Below are 13,349 nucleotides of genomic sequence, written 5' to 3'. Positions count from 1 at the left end.
AATCGTCCCACGGAAGAGTGATTCTAGCAATATTGATTTATTTTTAGGTTTTATGGCATTCACTCAATTTTGTCTAGTACGTCTTTTTTTTTTTTGGGCCACTTGTCATGTACGTCTTTAAGGCTTGAACCATGAATCAAATGTATCATTTTTGTTGATCATCTATGCAGATGATATGATCTGGTACAAATGTTCTCCTGGGCATCAATATTATTTGAAAAAAAAAAATTCCGGGATTCCGAAAACTAACCGAATAAGAAGAAAAATTAAGGAGTGTAATATAGAGGAAAGTAAAATACAGAGTCCCAGGAGCTAGCAGCAAGCTTGCCTAAAGGTAAAATACACAGGAGAGTAATAGAAAATAAACAAGTTCGCAAGCCCAAATCTAATAGAAGACTTGCAGGAAAGCTGCTCCGCTCACGATCCCAAAATTGAAGCGTCAGGCGCCTGTTTGACGTCTAGAAGCTTCCCAAACATGCACGTATAAGCTATCAAGTCTTTAATCCTCGAGCTTGTACAAGTATTTACAGGAACTCTATCTAAAACGTCTCAGGTATAGTTAACTTTTAATTTCCGCAAGAATTCTAATGTCTCCTTGTAAGAAGGGTCAATGCGGCTCACAGGTTTGCAGGAATTTACATGATCCTTTGACTCCAGAACCTGCTTCAAAATTCCAAGATAAACAAAAGTAAAAAACTCTTAACAGCTCAGATGTTTCCCTGATCCAATCTCGATACAGAAAGAGATGCAAGGAACTCAGTTTGGCTTGGGGAAAATGCATTCTACTTCAGTTCATTTGTAATTATTCGGTTTTAAAAAATAATGACCAATGACTACTTGTCAACCTTATGGCTGTTCTTTCTTAAATATGATGAGTTAACCGAAGTGCAATACTTGCTTATCATGCTAATTTTAATGCTTTCATATGTGGCCCACAATTGTTTCATCCCCAGATGTCATTCATATATCTCAAAAATCGGGGCTTAATCATCTTGTGGCCATAGCATGTCCTACTGAAATAACATGTAATTAGACAAAGGAAGTGCTGTGGTAGTCAACACCTGAAGCTCTAAAAAACTTTACATATCTGACAGGACTTGCCGGTGAATGTTGTTCGGCACTCTTTTAGTACATGGACGTTACATGCGGACATCCATCCAGATAATAATAGTTTTAGAAAGACCTTCTTTAGTAACCGCACAGGCAGTCAAAGCCAAGCCCAAAAAGGAACTTCACACGTGGCTTTTTTTTTTTTTTGGTGGAGGGGGGGGGGACTGATAATATTCAAGCATCACTAGAATGTCGAAAGCCCCTCGGGAGACATTTCCAGCAATTTTTCAAGCAGGTTAAGAATGAGTTTTAGGATTACCTATAAGTAACATAGATATGTTCCAGGCATGACACTACAGTGAAAATGTCATCAACGCTGGCTCTCTACTTCTCTTAAAACTTAAAAGATAGAAACTAAGAGAATCTTATGCAATTACTCTTTTTCCCCCTTCTAGTCAATTGAGTTATGATTTCACAATATACTCACCACCAGCTCACCAAAACCAGGATATGCTGATTCAATAGGGACAATTTCCACTCGAAAGGCCCATCCACCATAACCTTCAACTATTGGAGTTACTTTGGTCTGTAAAAGAGTCATCAGCGATTCATATCAACAAATACACCCAGGCAGAACAACTAAATAAAGAAAACCAAATCACTGACTACCTCACAAAAGCTGAGCACGTCAAGCTTCCCTTTCTTGTGAAGGTGACGAATATAATCGTTGAGCTCTACTAATCTTGAAGACCCGCGTCTTAGCTCACCTACCTATGAAACATTAAGAATTAAGAGCTGAAAAAATATTTTAAATACAGCAATTATCAGAATGAGAAATAAACTTTAAAATCAACATCTGCTGTTAAACATGTGCCAGCAACTTTATACTAACTGATAGAGCAGGACGAAGCACAATCCCCATTCGCCAAGGTACATCTGCGAGTTTGCTACCAAAATGTGGGCAGCTATAGAACACCTAAAACCCAAAACGTCAAAAATAAAGAAACTGCAAGGAGATTTTAAAACAAGTTATTGTGAACACAAGCAGAAATCATTCATGCAATTGAGGAGACTGGAGACAGGACTTACAATTCCAATGGTATTATTCACAAGGTGATCAAAATTTCCCTCCATTGCCTTATACAGAATTTGCTTCACAACCAGGCCCCCCATACTGCAAACAACAGAAAACTGTATATATTAAATCATGAAACGTACAGACAAAATATATGAAATTGGAACGCTATTTGATCCAACATTAGGATCTCAACACCTTTAGCAAATGCATTTAGAACAAAAACCTTATAGCAATCGGCTTGTTGAATAAAAGGACTTCAAGCAAATAGCAAATCATCCAAGGGCCAAAAGTTTTATTATGCAAACAATACTTAGCTGAACCGCTCCCTCTATGGAAAGTAAATAAATTACATGGATTAATAAATGGGCTATAGCATCACATTGAACCATTGCATCACATTAGGTTTTAAAATTCATAATCTGAATATATATATATATATATATAAAAGTATTTTATTACTAATCATTATTAATATAAAATACAGTATAAACTAAATAATGGATAAATCTATGAACCATGAATGAGGTGACAATTTTTTAAAAACATAAAAAGACAGAAATTGCAACATATAATGAATATATTAAGTCTCCAATTTTTAATTATTAATTCTTGAAACTATGACAATTAAATATTCTATCAATAAGCTAAAATTCTAATAGCAGTTTGGAAAGTAGTTATTTTAACTTGTTCTTTCTTTCTCTACTTATCTTTTGTAGACAACTTCAAAATTTTCAACTCCTCATCTACCAAGTAATTTTTGATTTAGTTCTTGTCATTTTCATGCACTATCTTTTACAGTTCTACTTGTTCATCATGGTAAAGAGAAAGGTCAGTTTGATCGTCAATGGTTATCCTGTGAAGCATGAATCGCTTTAACAGTCAAAAGATACATCCAAAAAATAACGCCAATGAGTATACAGAAAGCTAGAAAAGAATGGATGCACACCTGTGAGTGACAAAAATAACAGGTCGCTTCCCAATCCCTGCAGCAACAAGCTTCTCCAATAACATAGAACTAACTTCCTGAAAATTTACAGAGGGCAACAAACCAAAATGTAAATTGAGAGAGAAACAGCAACATAGATGTGAACACAGCTGATGCAAGAGAGGTAGAATTAGCCAGCCAACCATAGCCAAGCAGCAGGGAAGGAGAGGATGGGGATGGGAAATTGTTCACTGCTATTTGCCCCTCATTTGCAGACAGAAACATAGAGACTGGCAAACCAAAAATGAAGGAACAGAAGGAAGGAGATGGAAACTAGCTCAGAACTTATAACCCCGCCAGGTTCAAAGTTCAAATTTACTAAAGTCAGATTACAGCATGAAAAAACCATATCCTTGAACCATAAGGATCATTAAGTAACCAGATTACTAGGGTGATGGCCAAACACTGAAGACCACACTGTCCTTTGAAGCAAAGCATTTGCCATGGCTCTGACTCTGAGCTTCCAAAGAAGCAAAGGTTCAATCATCAAGACCAATCAATGCCTACTAAATTGGTGGCAAATAGCCCTCAAGGAGCCGTGTATCAGGATTTCCTAGAATCTTCACTAAAGAAATAAGATCATGAAATTATTGTACAATTAAAACGTATATAAATTGCCATACACAAAATCTGTCCAACTTATAAAATCTGAAATCCAGAAAATAGTAGGACTTCAGTCTCCTGAAAAAAGGAACTATTGCAGCAATTGCACATTGGTGTAAGTTAATGCAAATCCCAAATTGCAATAGCAGTACCAAAGAATTTTTTCTGCAAACCCCAATCAAGGCTCAAAACATGCTGTTTTTGCAGCACAGCACAGCATAATATGGTTCTTTCCTTAATCTATTAATATAAAACAATGCATGGACGCATGGGGAAAAGTTCTAACCTGAAGAGGCAGGCTAGCTCCAGACCACTGTGTGAGATTAGTCTACATAAAGTCATAAACTATTAATTTGACAGTTAGATGCTGATGAAGGGAACACTGACTCCACAAAAGCTATTAGATCTATCAAGATTTCTTTTATTTAAAAAAAAATGCAAGATTGATGATACAAGCATTTTATAAACTTATAACAACAAACCTTGTATTTGAGGGTAAACAAACGGGCATCAGGAAAGTCATTAGAAAGCCATTCACCAGGCCAGAAGGTTCCAAGCTTTCCTGTCTCCTGGTCAATCTTCTCAACCAGTGTAGACTTAGCTGAGGACCTGTCTTCAGCTATGCGCCAAGTCTTGTACGGCCCACCACGAAGGCCATGGACAAAAACTACATCTAATGGAGGAGTCTTTTCATCCAAGCTGCTTTTAGATATATTGACAAAACCACAGAAGTTAGTATCATTCAAGGGTTTTGTACCATCCTCATTATCAGCAGCGGCCACAGATATGTCCTTTGATCTCATATCCTCTTGACCTGTTTCCTGAGGACACTTCCAGTGAGGAAGATGAGGATTTATCAAGAATATTGTGTCATCATAACGAGGACACAAGCTCTTGTTGATTTGTGCACCAGCATCAGAATGGCTTCCACTTCCAGACTTCTTATCCAAAAACTGGTCATTGCAAAATATATTTAGGAGTATTGCCCTGGCATAACTTTGAATTTTAAGATCACTGCATCCTGGAATCCTTCCATTAGCACAATTATCAAGCCATTTACACCAATTTTCATCTTTTATGATGTCCTTTTGGACTGTGGGGAGGAGTGAAAGGATGTTCAACAATCTACATGCATGCCTACGGATATGAGCCGTAGGTGGAACTCGGACACGGGATGATTCATTTGCATCTGACACAGATGGCTCCCTATCAACATTTGAAATTTGTTCCCTCCCCTCATGGGCTCTAGATGCATCATATGCTTCAATAGCCGCCAATTTCTCATAATCATCACTCAGCAAAAAGCGCCTCAGCAAACACAAAATCCCCAAATCAACAATTTTCTCTTGACATCGAGAGTCTTCGCCACAAACTTCAGTCAGTGCTTTTATTCCTTTCAGCGTTGCAGAGGCAGAATCTGCAGCATCTAGTTTAAGTAAACTATCTTTCTTTAAGTTTTTTAATGTTCCCACAAAAGGTTCCAGAGAAAGAAAATCTGCCAGTGGAAAAGAATCCTCAGAATCAAAAGCAGTTCCCTTTTGCTTAACTGCTAGACAAGTAGCAGCACTAGCTAACTGGTTTGCAACTTGTGCAGCAGAAGAAATATTTGAATTATTAATTGAGGTCTGCCAATTAACATAGGTAGAATTACATTAAAACTTTGTATGAAGTTGCAGCAGCACATAATGTGAAATGTCATCTTAACCTCAACTTATCAGAAAAAAGAAAGAGGATCAAACGCATGCACATACTGATGTAAAATAATATCAAACCTAAGCTAATTAGATATAAGAAAAAGGAAGAAAAAAGGATCTATACCTTCAATTGATTATTTTTAGGTTGACTGGCCCCTTTATCATTTGTGTTCTTGATGGAACTCAGGACTTCAGTTAGCAGCATGGTTAACCATCCTTGAGAAACTGAAACAGATGTTGGTCCATGGTTTTCAAAGATCCGAGAAAGAATCTTTATGGCTGAAGATCGTAAAGCATCAGAAGAAAATTTTCCAAAAACCCAGGAGAGAAGAATGCCAGACCACTTCTGACTCTCTTCAAGAGATAAATGGAGTTCTTTGGTGCACAGTAGTTCTAATACTTTTGCCACTGCTTCTTGCATCTGATTATGCTTTGTAGTCTGCTTGGAAATGTCTCTCATCAAATTAAGGCCCTTCTCCATAACTATTTTCTGTGCACTGGAAAATCTCTCAACAGATAACACAAAGGCAGATAAGGCAACCTTAGCCAGGGAAATGTCTTCATGCTTACATGCCTGAGAAATAGTAGAAAGAAGACTGGAACTCCAATCAGAAACAAAATCATTCAAAAGGATATTGCGATCTTCTAACAACAACCGTGCCACCAAACTCGCATGCCATTTCACAGATCTCTCAGGTGCTGTCAAAGCAGACATGATAGCCTCTCCATCTTGATCCAGCTCTTGTATAGAACATCTATTAACCTCTGATGCCAATGCCCAATTTGCCAACGCCCATGTAGCAAAAGGAACAGCAACATGTTCACAGAGTAAATCATCCCAGAGACCAGGAACAACAGCAGAAACCATATTTTCTTGTGCTAATGAATTGTCATGCTTATTTTCTGACATGATAGTTTTAGGAGTACGAAGCATTAGTGGTGCTGCATGACTAGAATCAGAATCATCCAATTTCATCAATATGCTGGTCCTTGAAAGACCTAAACCCACAGTACCATCAAGTATCTTGATCCCAATCCCTTTACTTCCTGTCCCTCCATCTTTGTCATCTTCACTTTCACGTGGTTCATCCAAATGCAAACAACCTTCCTCGATAACTTGTAAGGCAGCTGCAATATCTCCCAGTTCAGCATTTCCAGGCAATGGTGGCTTAAAAGAAACCTCTTCTGCGTTGTCACAACTGGAAGTGACTATATCCATAATGGCAGCCACAAGCATGCTCCTACCTTTTAAAGAATCATAAATATCAGATGAACTTCGTCTTGAATGCTGCAGCAGCAAAAATGTATTGATGTTGCTAATGTTAAAACTAAAATAGAAATTATCAACAATGCCGCAAGTTTCTTTGGCATTAATATAATAAATTTAACATATCCAAATAAAAATTCATAAACAATGTTCGAATGCTTAAAACGACAGCATTGTTATGACATGTCAGAAATATTTTATATACAAATAGAACCTAATCAAAAGGGGCATATGAATAACAAATTTAAACATATTTTTTACATATTACCAAAAAATAAAACTGCAACAAAACATGAGTATTTTCTAAGAGAGGAGGACTGCTTAGACTTTAGAACGCTAATTCCTTTTCTTGTTTATGCGTAGATGCAGGAACAGCCCAGGTAATACTTCAATATCACATAAGTCAGGCGATTTACCATTAAATTCAATCCAGAAATTACTGACTTTGCAAACAATAAATTTTGGCTTCAATGGGGAGATTTCGTTTGGACAATGAGGCGTCACCATCGATTAATATGCATTTTCTAGACTTAGTTTTTAATGCTAGGCTTTTGCGAGGGAGAAAGAGAAGTTAGAATGTTTGATATAGAATAAGGAACCAAAAGAACATCGAAAGAACATAAATTACATAGTTCAATAAATAATTACTACAGTAAATGGTAAATCTAAACTTCAGTGTTTAGAGACAATATGATGCACATCGCAATAAACTCAAGTGACACGCTTTGGCATCAACTAAACTGATTGTTCTGCAAATCCTAAACTACGAGTTCAAGCATCGCATCATGAAGATTACAATTTAAAGAGGTCGGCTAACTAGAAAGAAATACCTTCTTAGATTGCCGAGGCTGACAAGAAAAAATAAACCTGAGAAGATTTGGAATGGCATGAGGCCGCCCAAGCACACCCGCCGATACGTTAGCGTCGGCAATCAAGTAAGCAAGCGCCCTTGCTGACTCCGTTTGAGTGCCACCCCCATCTTTGGCAACAGCCACCGACTCAAGTAACCAATCTACCACGGCACCGCCTCCCGCCCCGACAATAGCAGCCCTGCGGCTAGAATTTGCGGCGGCAATGTCAGCAAGAAACGCCGCAACACGAATCTCGAAACCGGAACGAACCTCATGGTTGGCCGAAGACAAAACAGACGTTAGCGAATGCCAGAGGACCGAAGCGGCCACACCAGTTTGTTTGAGGTGATGGAAAACCTTCTGGTAGGAGTCGCGGGACTTGTTTATCGCTCGTTCAACTGTAGCATATAGGTTATTAGAGGCTTCGTCATCGGGTTGCCTTTGACGGTGGTGATCCGATAAGAGGAAGGCTGCGGAGGCCAGGAAAGCCGAGACCACAGTAGCAGAAGCAACGATAACAGAACTGCGAGAGAAAGATGTGGTAGGGAGAGGGGAGAGAGGACCAGAAAGTTGGTGGGGTGCTTGTTGCCGGACTGCCTGAGCATTTTCTACATTGTCAGGCGGTTTGACGGGTTTCCTCGATGTCGATGAAGAAGATATATAGCGAGGATGAAGCAAGCGATGATTTATTCTGGAAGTCAAACGGAATCGATACATTGTTTTGTAACAGAAAGTGCTATTGTCATTTCTCCGTGGTGAGAGGCAGCATGCTTTTGCTGATAAGCAAGCCTAAAGACGATCGGAAAGAATTTTAGAGAACAAGGAAGTGTTCACGAATAAGTAACGAAAGGAAAAGAAAGAGAATCTCATCAAATCAAAGAAAGAAAAGCGAGAAGAAAATTCGATCTTCCTCAGGCTATGGATAATTTACCTTCAGAAATTAGAAGTTGTACTTGCCGTCGAGGATGGAGGGCAGGCGGGACCGAACCCGACCATCAGACGAAACATTGCCGGTACTGATGAGTGGATGTTCCTAAATTATTTTTTTAGAAAATAAAAGTTCGAAACAACGCTCCTCAACAAAAATAAATAAATAAATAAATAAAATTATCTCATTTATTAATAAAAGAATAAAATTATTTAAAAAAAAATGCTTGAAATAAAAACATACCTCAATATCAAAAATAAATTAGGCCATGGGCGGAATGAAAGAAATGGAATCATCTGGCAGGTATAGAAATATGCCAAGATTATAATCAACAATCAAGATAACCCATAGGCCTTGTTTGATAAGAAGCATTGAAAAGGTGAGAATGGGATTGAAATTGCATAAACCCAATTTATCATATTTGGTATGTATCATTGGTGAAATCAATGTCAGGCCCAGTCCCATATTGTGTAAGATTACACAAAACCACCTACCCCCTAGTGTTGCAAAAACAATGTTGGGATTGATTTGTTCTATACCAAATTCCCCTTGTTTAGAGTCGACAATTTGACAATAGCCAAGAGGGATCCCCATCATCATTGTGGTTGCAAGTATCATATGTATCGTGGTTGCATTCGGTTCTGATTCAAATGTTCACCATCCTCTCTTATAGATATGAGTTTCAATTCTTTGTCATCTCCACTGTTCGCTTTTGGATTTGAGTTTCAATTCTTCATCATCTCCACTGTTTGCTGCTAGATTTGAGTTTTTAGGTTCTTCATCATTGTCTTGGTCAGACTCCTACACCGACACCATTGCCATTGCTGCTCGCGACCTCACCAGTCATCGCCATGGTCAAACTACTACACCAACACTATTGCCATTGCCACTTGTGACCTCATAAGTTGTCACCTCGTTAGTCACTCATGACCTCTGGGTTCTTCATCCTCAGTCATCACTAACATCATCGTGGGCCTGGATTTGTTGCCATCACCTTCATTCTTGCTGCGTCGCTGATTGATTCCTTGATTCCCAAATCTTTAATTTATGCTTCATAAATTTGTGTTTGTTTTTTTGGATTTTCTTCAGACAAGTGAAGTACAATAAAGATGGAAGGGTGAAAGGAAAGAGATGAAGGTATTTGAGTTTTTTTGTCAATTTTTTTGGTTTAACCCAATTTTATTTTTTTTAATTTCATGTCATACCGAACATGATTTTTAAAAGTTAATTCTAGTCTCACTCTCATTCTCAATTCTTTAAAATGTAATACCTCATATCAAATAGGGCCAGATTAAGGAGGAACGTGTTCGGTACTTCAGTTCTGTTGGCCTACATCCAATTAAGGTTATGCTTTGAAAACAAATGGGCCAGATTTATGAAACAAACTAGGCCCAACAGAACAATATAAAGCTGGTGTTTCTAATTCTCTGTTCGTTCAAAAGCAGAGCGCAGTTGCAGTTGAAGTATTGTCGAGGAAATCTTGCCTGAAAAGAAACTAGAGGCTATCTCCCAGATTTGAGGGGAAAGTGAGAGATATCGGGTATGGAGAGGCTACAGAGGATGTTTGCAGGTGCTGGAGGTGCACTGGGGCACCCACCTCCTGACTCGCCGACACTTGATTCCTCTGAGCAGGTTTATATTTCCTCGCTGGCCCTTCTCAAAATGCTCAAACACGGTTAGTTTTCTTTGCATGCCTTTCCGTCTTTTGAATCTCATGACTGTACAACCTAGCAGAATTCGAGGAATCTTGAGTTTTGAGCAGGGATAAATTTACATTCCAGGAGTGGTTAGGGTTCTGGGATTACCCCTTCCCTTTCTGCTTATGCAGTCAGCGATTTAGAACCCTTGTCTGAAATATCATAAAGCACTGGTTTTGTTCATGATTTACCTTTTTTCTGAGAAAGTTGATGTGATTTATAGGAAGAGCCGGTGTTCCCATGGAAGTTATGGGTTTGATGCTGGGGGAGTTTGTGGATGAGTACACCGTCCGCGTTGTAGATGTCTTTGCGATGCCACAAAGTGGTACTGGTGTTAGTGTTGAAGCCGTCGATCATGTTTTTCAGACTAACATGCTTGATATGCTGAAACAGACTGGAAGGTATTATCGTTTTCCTTTGATTTGCTTCTTATCGTTGTTGAAATACGAATGTTTCTATCTTGAATCCTTTAACTTGGAAGTCCCTTGCGCTTGAGTGCTTTTTTGTGTATTTGCGGTAACTTCCTTTCGTAGCCAAAATTTTTCAGTATACAAAAGATTATATGATGTAGACGCCCTACTTGTGGGCGTGCAAGCATCGTAATTAACGAGAATCTAGTCATTTAGTATAAATAGGGTTCCTTTTATCATCTTTAACAGACAATGGTAAATATTACTTAGTATAAAAGCCCTTATTATAGAATGCTAGGGTGGTTGACTTGATCCTCTTAGGATATGGAATGAGATTGTGACTAAGAGTTAACATCATGGAAGTTAAGCTGTTTATGTAGTTGCTGCATTTTCCATCTTGTTTCAATTAATTACTTTTGTTTAAAAAAAAAATTAGATGCGAAACAATTATGAGAAAAACATCCTTATTTGAAGCAATTAAGTTTAAAATCACGCGTGCTTTCTTACTCCTTGCCTTGCTGCACCTGCAACTCAGACTTAACCTCTTTTGCTACTGCTACTGAATTCTTCTGAAAGGAAGGAAAAAGAAACCCTCCTCAGCTGCTCAAGCTGGTACCGTTTCTGATACTCACCTCTCCCTTCCCTCCTTTATTGCATTCCACCCATTGTGTCTTCTATCTAACTTATTCCAGTGCCCGCTTCTGTTATCCAGCAGCTAGGTAAGCCTACTGCTCATTTCCAATAACAGCCCACTTATGCTTCCAAGAATAGAACTTTATAGTTGGTGACCTATCATATTGCACTGTTGATTATATGGGTTTTGATAAATCTTTGTCTTGGTGTTTCAGACCAGAGATGGTTGTGGGATGGTATCATTCACATCCTGGGTTTGGTTGTTGGCTTTCCGGAGTGGACATTAATACACAACAGGTTACATCTTGTCTTTGTCTTGTACTTCCTTTGTTACAAACCAGGAAGGGGAAAATAATGTCAAAAAATTATTCAAAGGTTTGATGCATAAATTGACTATATGCTTTGTATAATACAGAGTTTTGAGGCTTTAAATCAACGTGCTGTGGCCGTGGTGGTGGATCCTATTCAGAGTGTTAAAGGCAAGGTTGTAATTGATGCATTTCGGCTGATTAATCCACAAACTATGATGTTGGGTCAGGAACCAAGGCAGACAACATCTAACCTAGGGCATTTGAATAAGCCATCTATTCAAGTGAGCGTTCAGCGAATATCTTTCAGTTGTGAAACTTCTCCACAATTTTCTGTCTTTGATTCTGATTTTGATATCTTATTCTTGCCCCCTTTATAGGCTCTTATCCATGGTTTGAATCGACACTATTACTCCATAGCCATTAATTATAGGAAGAATGAGCTCGAAGAGAAGATGTTACTAAACCTTCACAAGAAGAAATGGACTGATGGTTTGACGCTGAGGCGTTTTGATGCTCATTCCAAAACCAATGAACAGACTGTTCAGGTAAGATAATTTTTTTTTTAATCATGAAACGGAAATAAATGTACCTCATTTTTTTAATTCTTTACGCTCCAATTTGTTCCTCTCACCCATATGGGATGAGGACATATGTAGATTTTTTTTTTTTTGGTCAAACGCGTATTTTTAATTATAGGAGATGTTAAAGGCCTAAAGCACTCTGTGGGATCAATTATTCAGCTCCTGATGACGACATTTTTTTATAATTTTTTTTTTCATCAAACGCATATTTTTAATTATAACAGATGTTAAACGCCTAAAGCATTCTGTGGGATCAATTATTCAACTCCTATAGAATGAGTGGCCTGTTATTTAAGCAATTCTTCATGTTGATATAAATGGTTCTCTTTATTGATTGCGTATCTCTGATTTATTTCAGGAGATGCTGAACTTAGCCATCAAGTACAATAAAGCCGTGCAGGAGGAGGATGAGTTGCCACCAGAGAAGCTTGCAATTGCCAACGTGGGTAGGCAAGATGCCAAAAAACATCTCGAAGAGCATGTTTCCAATTTGATGTCTTCAAACATAGTTCAGACTTTGGGAATGATGCTTGACACAGTTGTGTTTTAGAGTCAGTGTCATCATGGAGTTATTGATTATATGTCTAGCACTCAATTACTCAGAGCACTCATGTTTACCCAAAAAAGAAGAGCACTTTCTTGTTTGTCAGCGGAAACTGATGTTGATTAACCTTTTCTACCTCATAATGTGAGCGTTTCAGCTGGAGCGGTGGGTTGCATATTGTTTGGGGATAATGATCGTTTCAATATTTATTAGTCCTATACTCCTATGTGATTGTGGACTTAATTGAATTTGTGTTGAATAAGAACTAAGAAGAAAACAGATTTCCGATCAAACATAGCTGATTAAAATGAATAGTCCAGCGTTTGTTTGCCAGTAAGTGTTAATTGACTGATAGAGAAATTGCGAAGTTCTGCGCCTTATTGTTGCTGTAAAATAATTTGAAGGAGATTTTCAGTCTCCGCAGCTTTGTTGGTGATTCCAGTTCAAGAAATTTTGTTCGAATTGGACTTTTTAAAGGTACGTAAACATAGACTTCTATGATATTCTGCAGTTCCTGCACGGCAATTCCAAAATGCAAACATATCCTTGGCCTATTGCAAGCTCAAAAATGCTATAGCCAATCGGAACGTGAATCAATCCGAGTATCCGCTCACGTCTTTCCTGGTTCAGTTCTCCCTACCAGATGAGATGCAACTAAAGGTTTTCTGTCTAGCTTCTTCACCGTTCCGAGCAGCTTCTAGCAGTTTGTCTATGCTT

The 13,349-nt window shown here is 38.3% G+C and overlaps 2 protein-coding genes across 7 annotated transcripts; one reads left to right on the top strand and one right to left on the bottom strand.

The window, feature by feature from the left end:
* Positions 1-254: 254 nt before the first annotated feature.
* Positions 255-8,562, bottom strand: LOC129296480 (uncharacterized). Of its 6 annotated transcripts, none has more exons than XM_054935073.1 (11): positions 8,460-8,562; positions 7,508-8,317; positions 5,535-6,698; positions 4,199-5,341; positions 4,003-4,044; positions 3,075-3,151; positions 2,140-2,224; positions 1,943-2,026; positions 1,720-1,821; positions 1,538-1,636; positions 255-663 (listed from the first exon to the last, which is right to left on the bottom strand). In XM_054935073.1, exons 2-11 carry the CDS (start codon positions 8,243-8,245, stop codon positions 550-552), a joined length of 3,648 nt encoding a protein of 1,215 aa, XP_054791048.1. In that variant the 5' UTR covers positions 8,246-8,317; positions 8,460-8,562; the 3' UTR covers positions 255-549. The 6 variants fall into 6 exon arrangements, 5 of the variants coding, with proteins under 5 accessions (XP_054791048.1, XP_054791050.1, XP_054791051.1 ...); XM_054935075.1 differs by having other exon boundaries at positions 255-660; XM_054935076.1 differs by lacking the exon at positions 4,003-4,044.
* Positions 8,563-9,883: 1,321 nt separating this feature from the next.
* LOC129296483 (26S proteasome non-ATPase regulatory subunit 14 homolog) lies at positions 9,884-12,875 on the top strand. Its single transcript, XM_054935079.1, has 6 exons — positions 9,884-10,131; positions 10,377-10,554; positions 11,412-11,493; positions 11,612-11,788; positions 11,885-12,052; positions 12,447-12,875. Exons 1-6 carry the CDS (start codon positions 9,999-10,001, stop codon positions 12,636-12,638), a joined length of 930 nt encoding a protein of 309 aa, XP_054791054.1. The 5' UTR covers positions 9,884-9,998; the 3' UTR covers positions 12,639-12,875.
* Positions 12,876-13,349: the final 474 nt, after the last annotated feature.

This window comes from Prosopis cineraria, unplaced genomic scaffold, assembly GCF_029017545.1.
Source record: "Prosopis cineraria cultivar Desert tree isolate PC_DT_omini unplaced genomic scaffold, ASM2901754v1 PC338, whole genome shotgun sequence".
In the NCBI taxonomy this organism is placed as follows: Eukaryota; Viridiplantae; Streptophyta; class Magnoliopsida; order Fabales; family Fabaceae; genus Prosopis; species Prosopis cineraria.
Note: the sequence above shows the minus strand (reverse complement) of the source record. Positions and strands in the feature narration are given on the sequence as shown.

Coding starts and splice junctions, on each gene's coding strand:
- LOC129296480 (XM_054935073.1), bottom strand. CDS start 8,245: ATGTATCGATTCCGTTTGACTTCCAGAATAAATCATCGCTTGCTTCAT. Junction 3,152..4,002: donor GAGCTAGCCTGCCTCTTCAG/GTTAGAACTTTT, acceptor GTAAATTTTCAG/GAAGTTAGTTCTATGTTATT. Junction 2,225..3,074: donor GTTATTTTTGTCACTCACAG/GTGTGCATCCAT, acceptor TGTTGTTTGCAG/TATGGGGGGCCTGGTTGTGA.
- LOC129296483 (XM_054935079.1), top strand. CDS start 9,999: ATGGAGAGGCTACAGAGGATGTTTGCAGGTGCTGGAGGTGCACTGGGG. Junction 10,132..10,376: donor TCTCAAAATGCTCAAACACG/GTTAGTTTTCTT, acceptor TGTGATTTATAG/GAAGAGCCGGTGTTCCCATG. Junction 10,555..11,411: donor ATGCTGAAACAGACTGGAAG/GTATTATCGTTT, acceptor TTGGTGTTTCAG/ACCAGAGATGGTTGTGGGAT.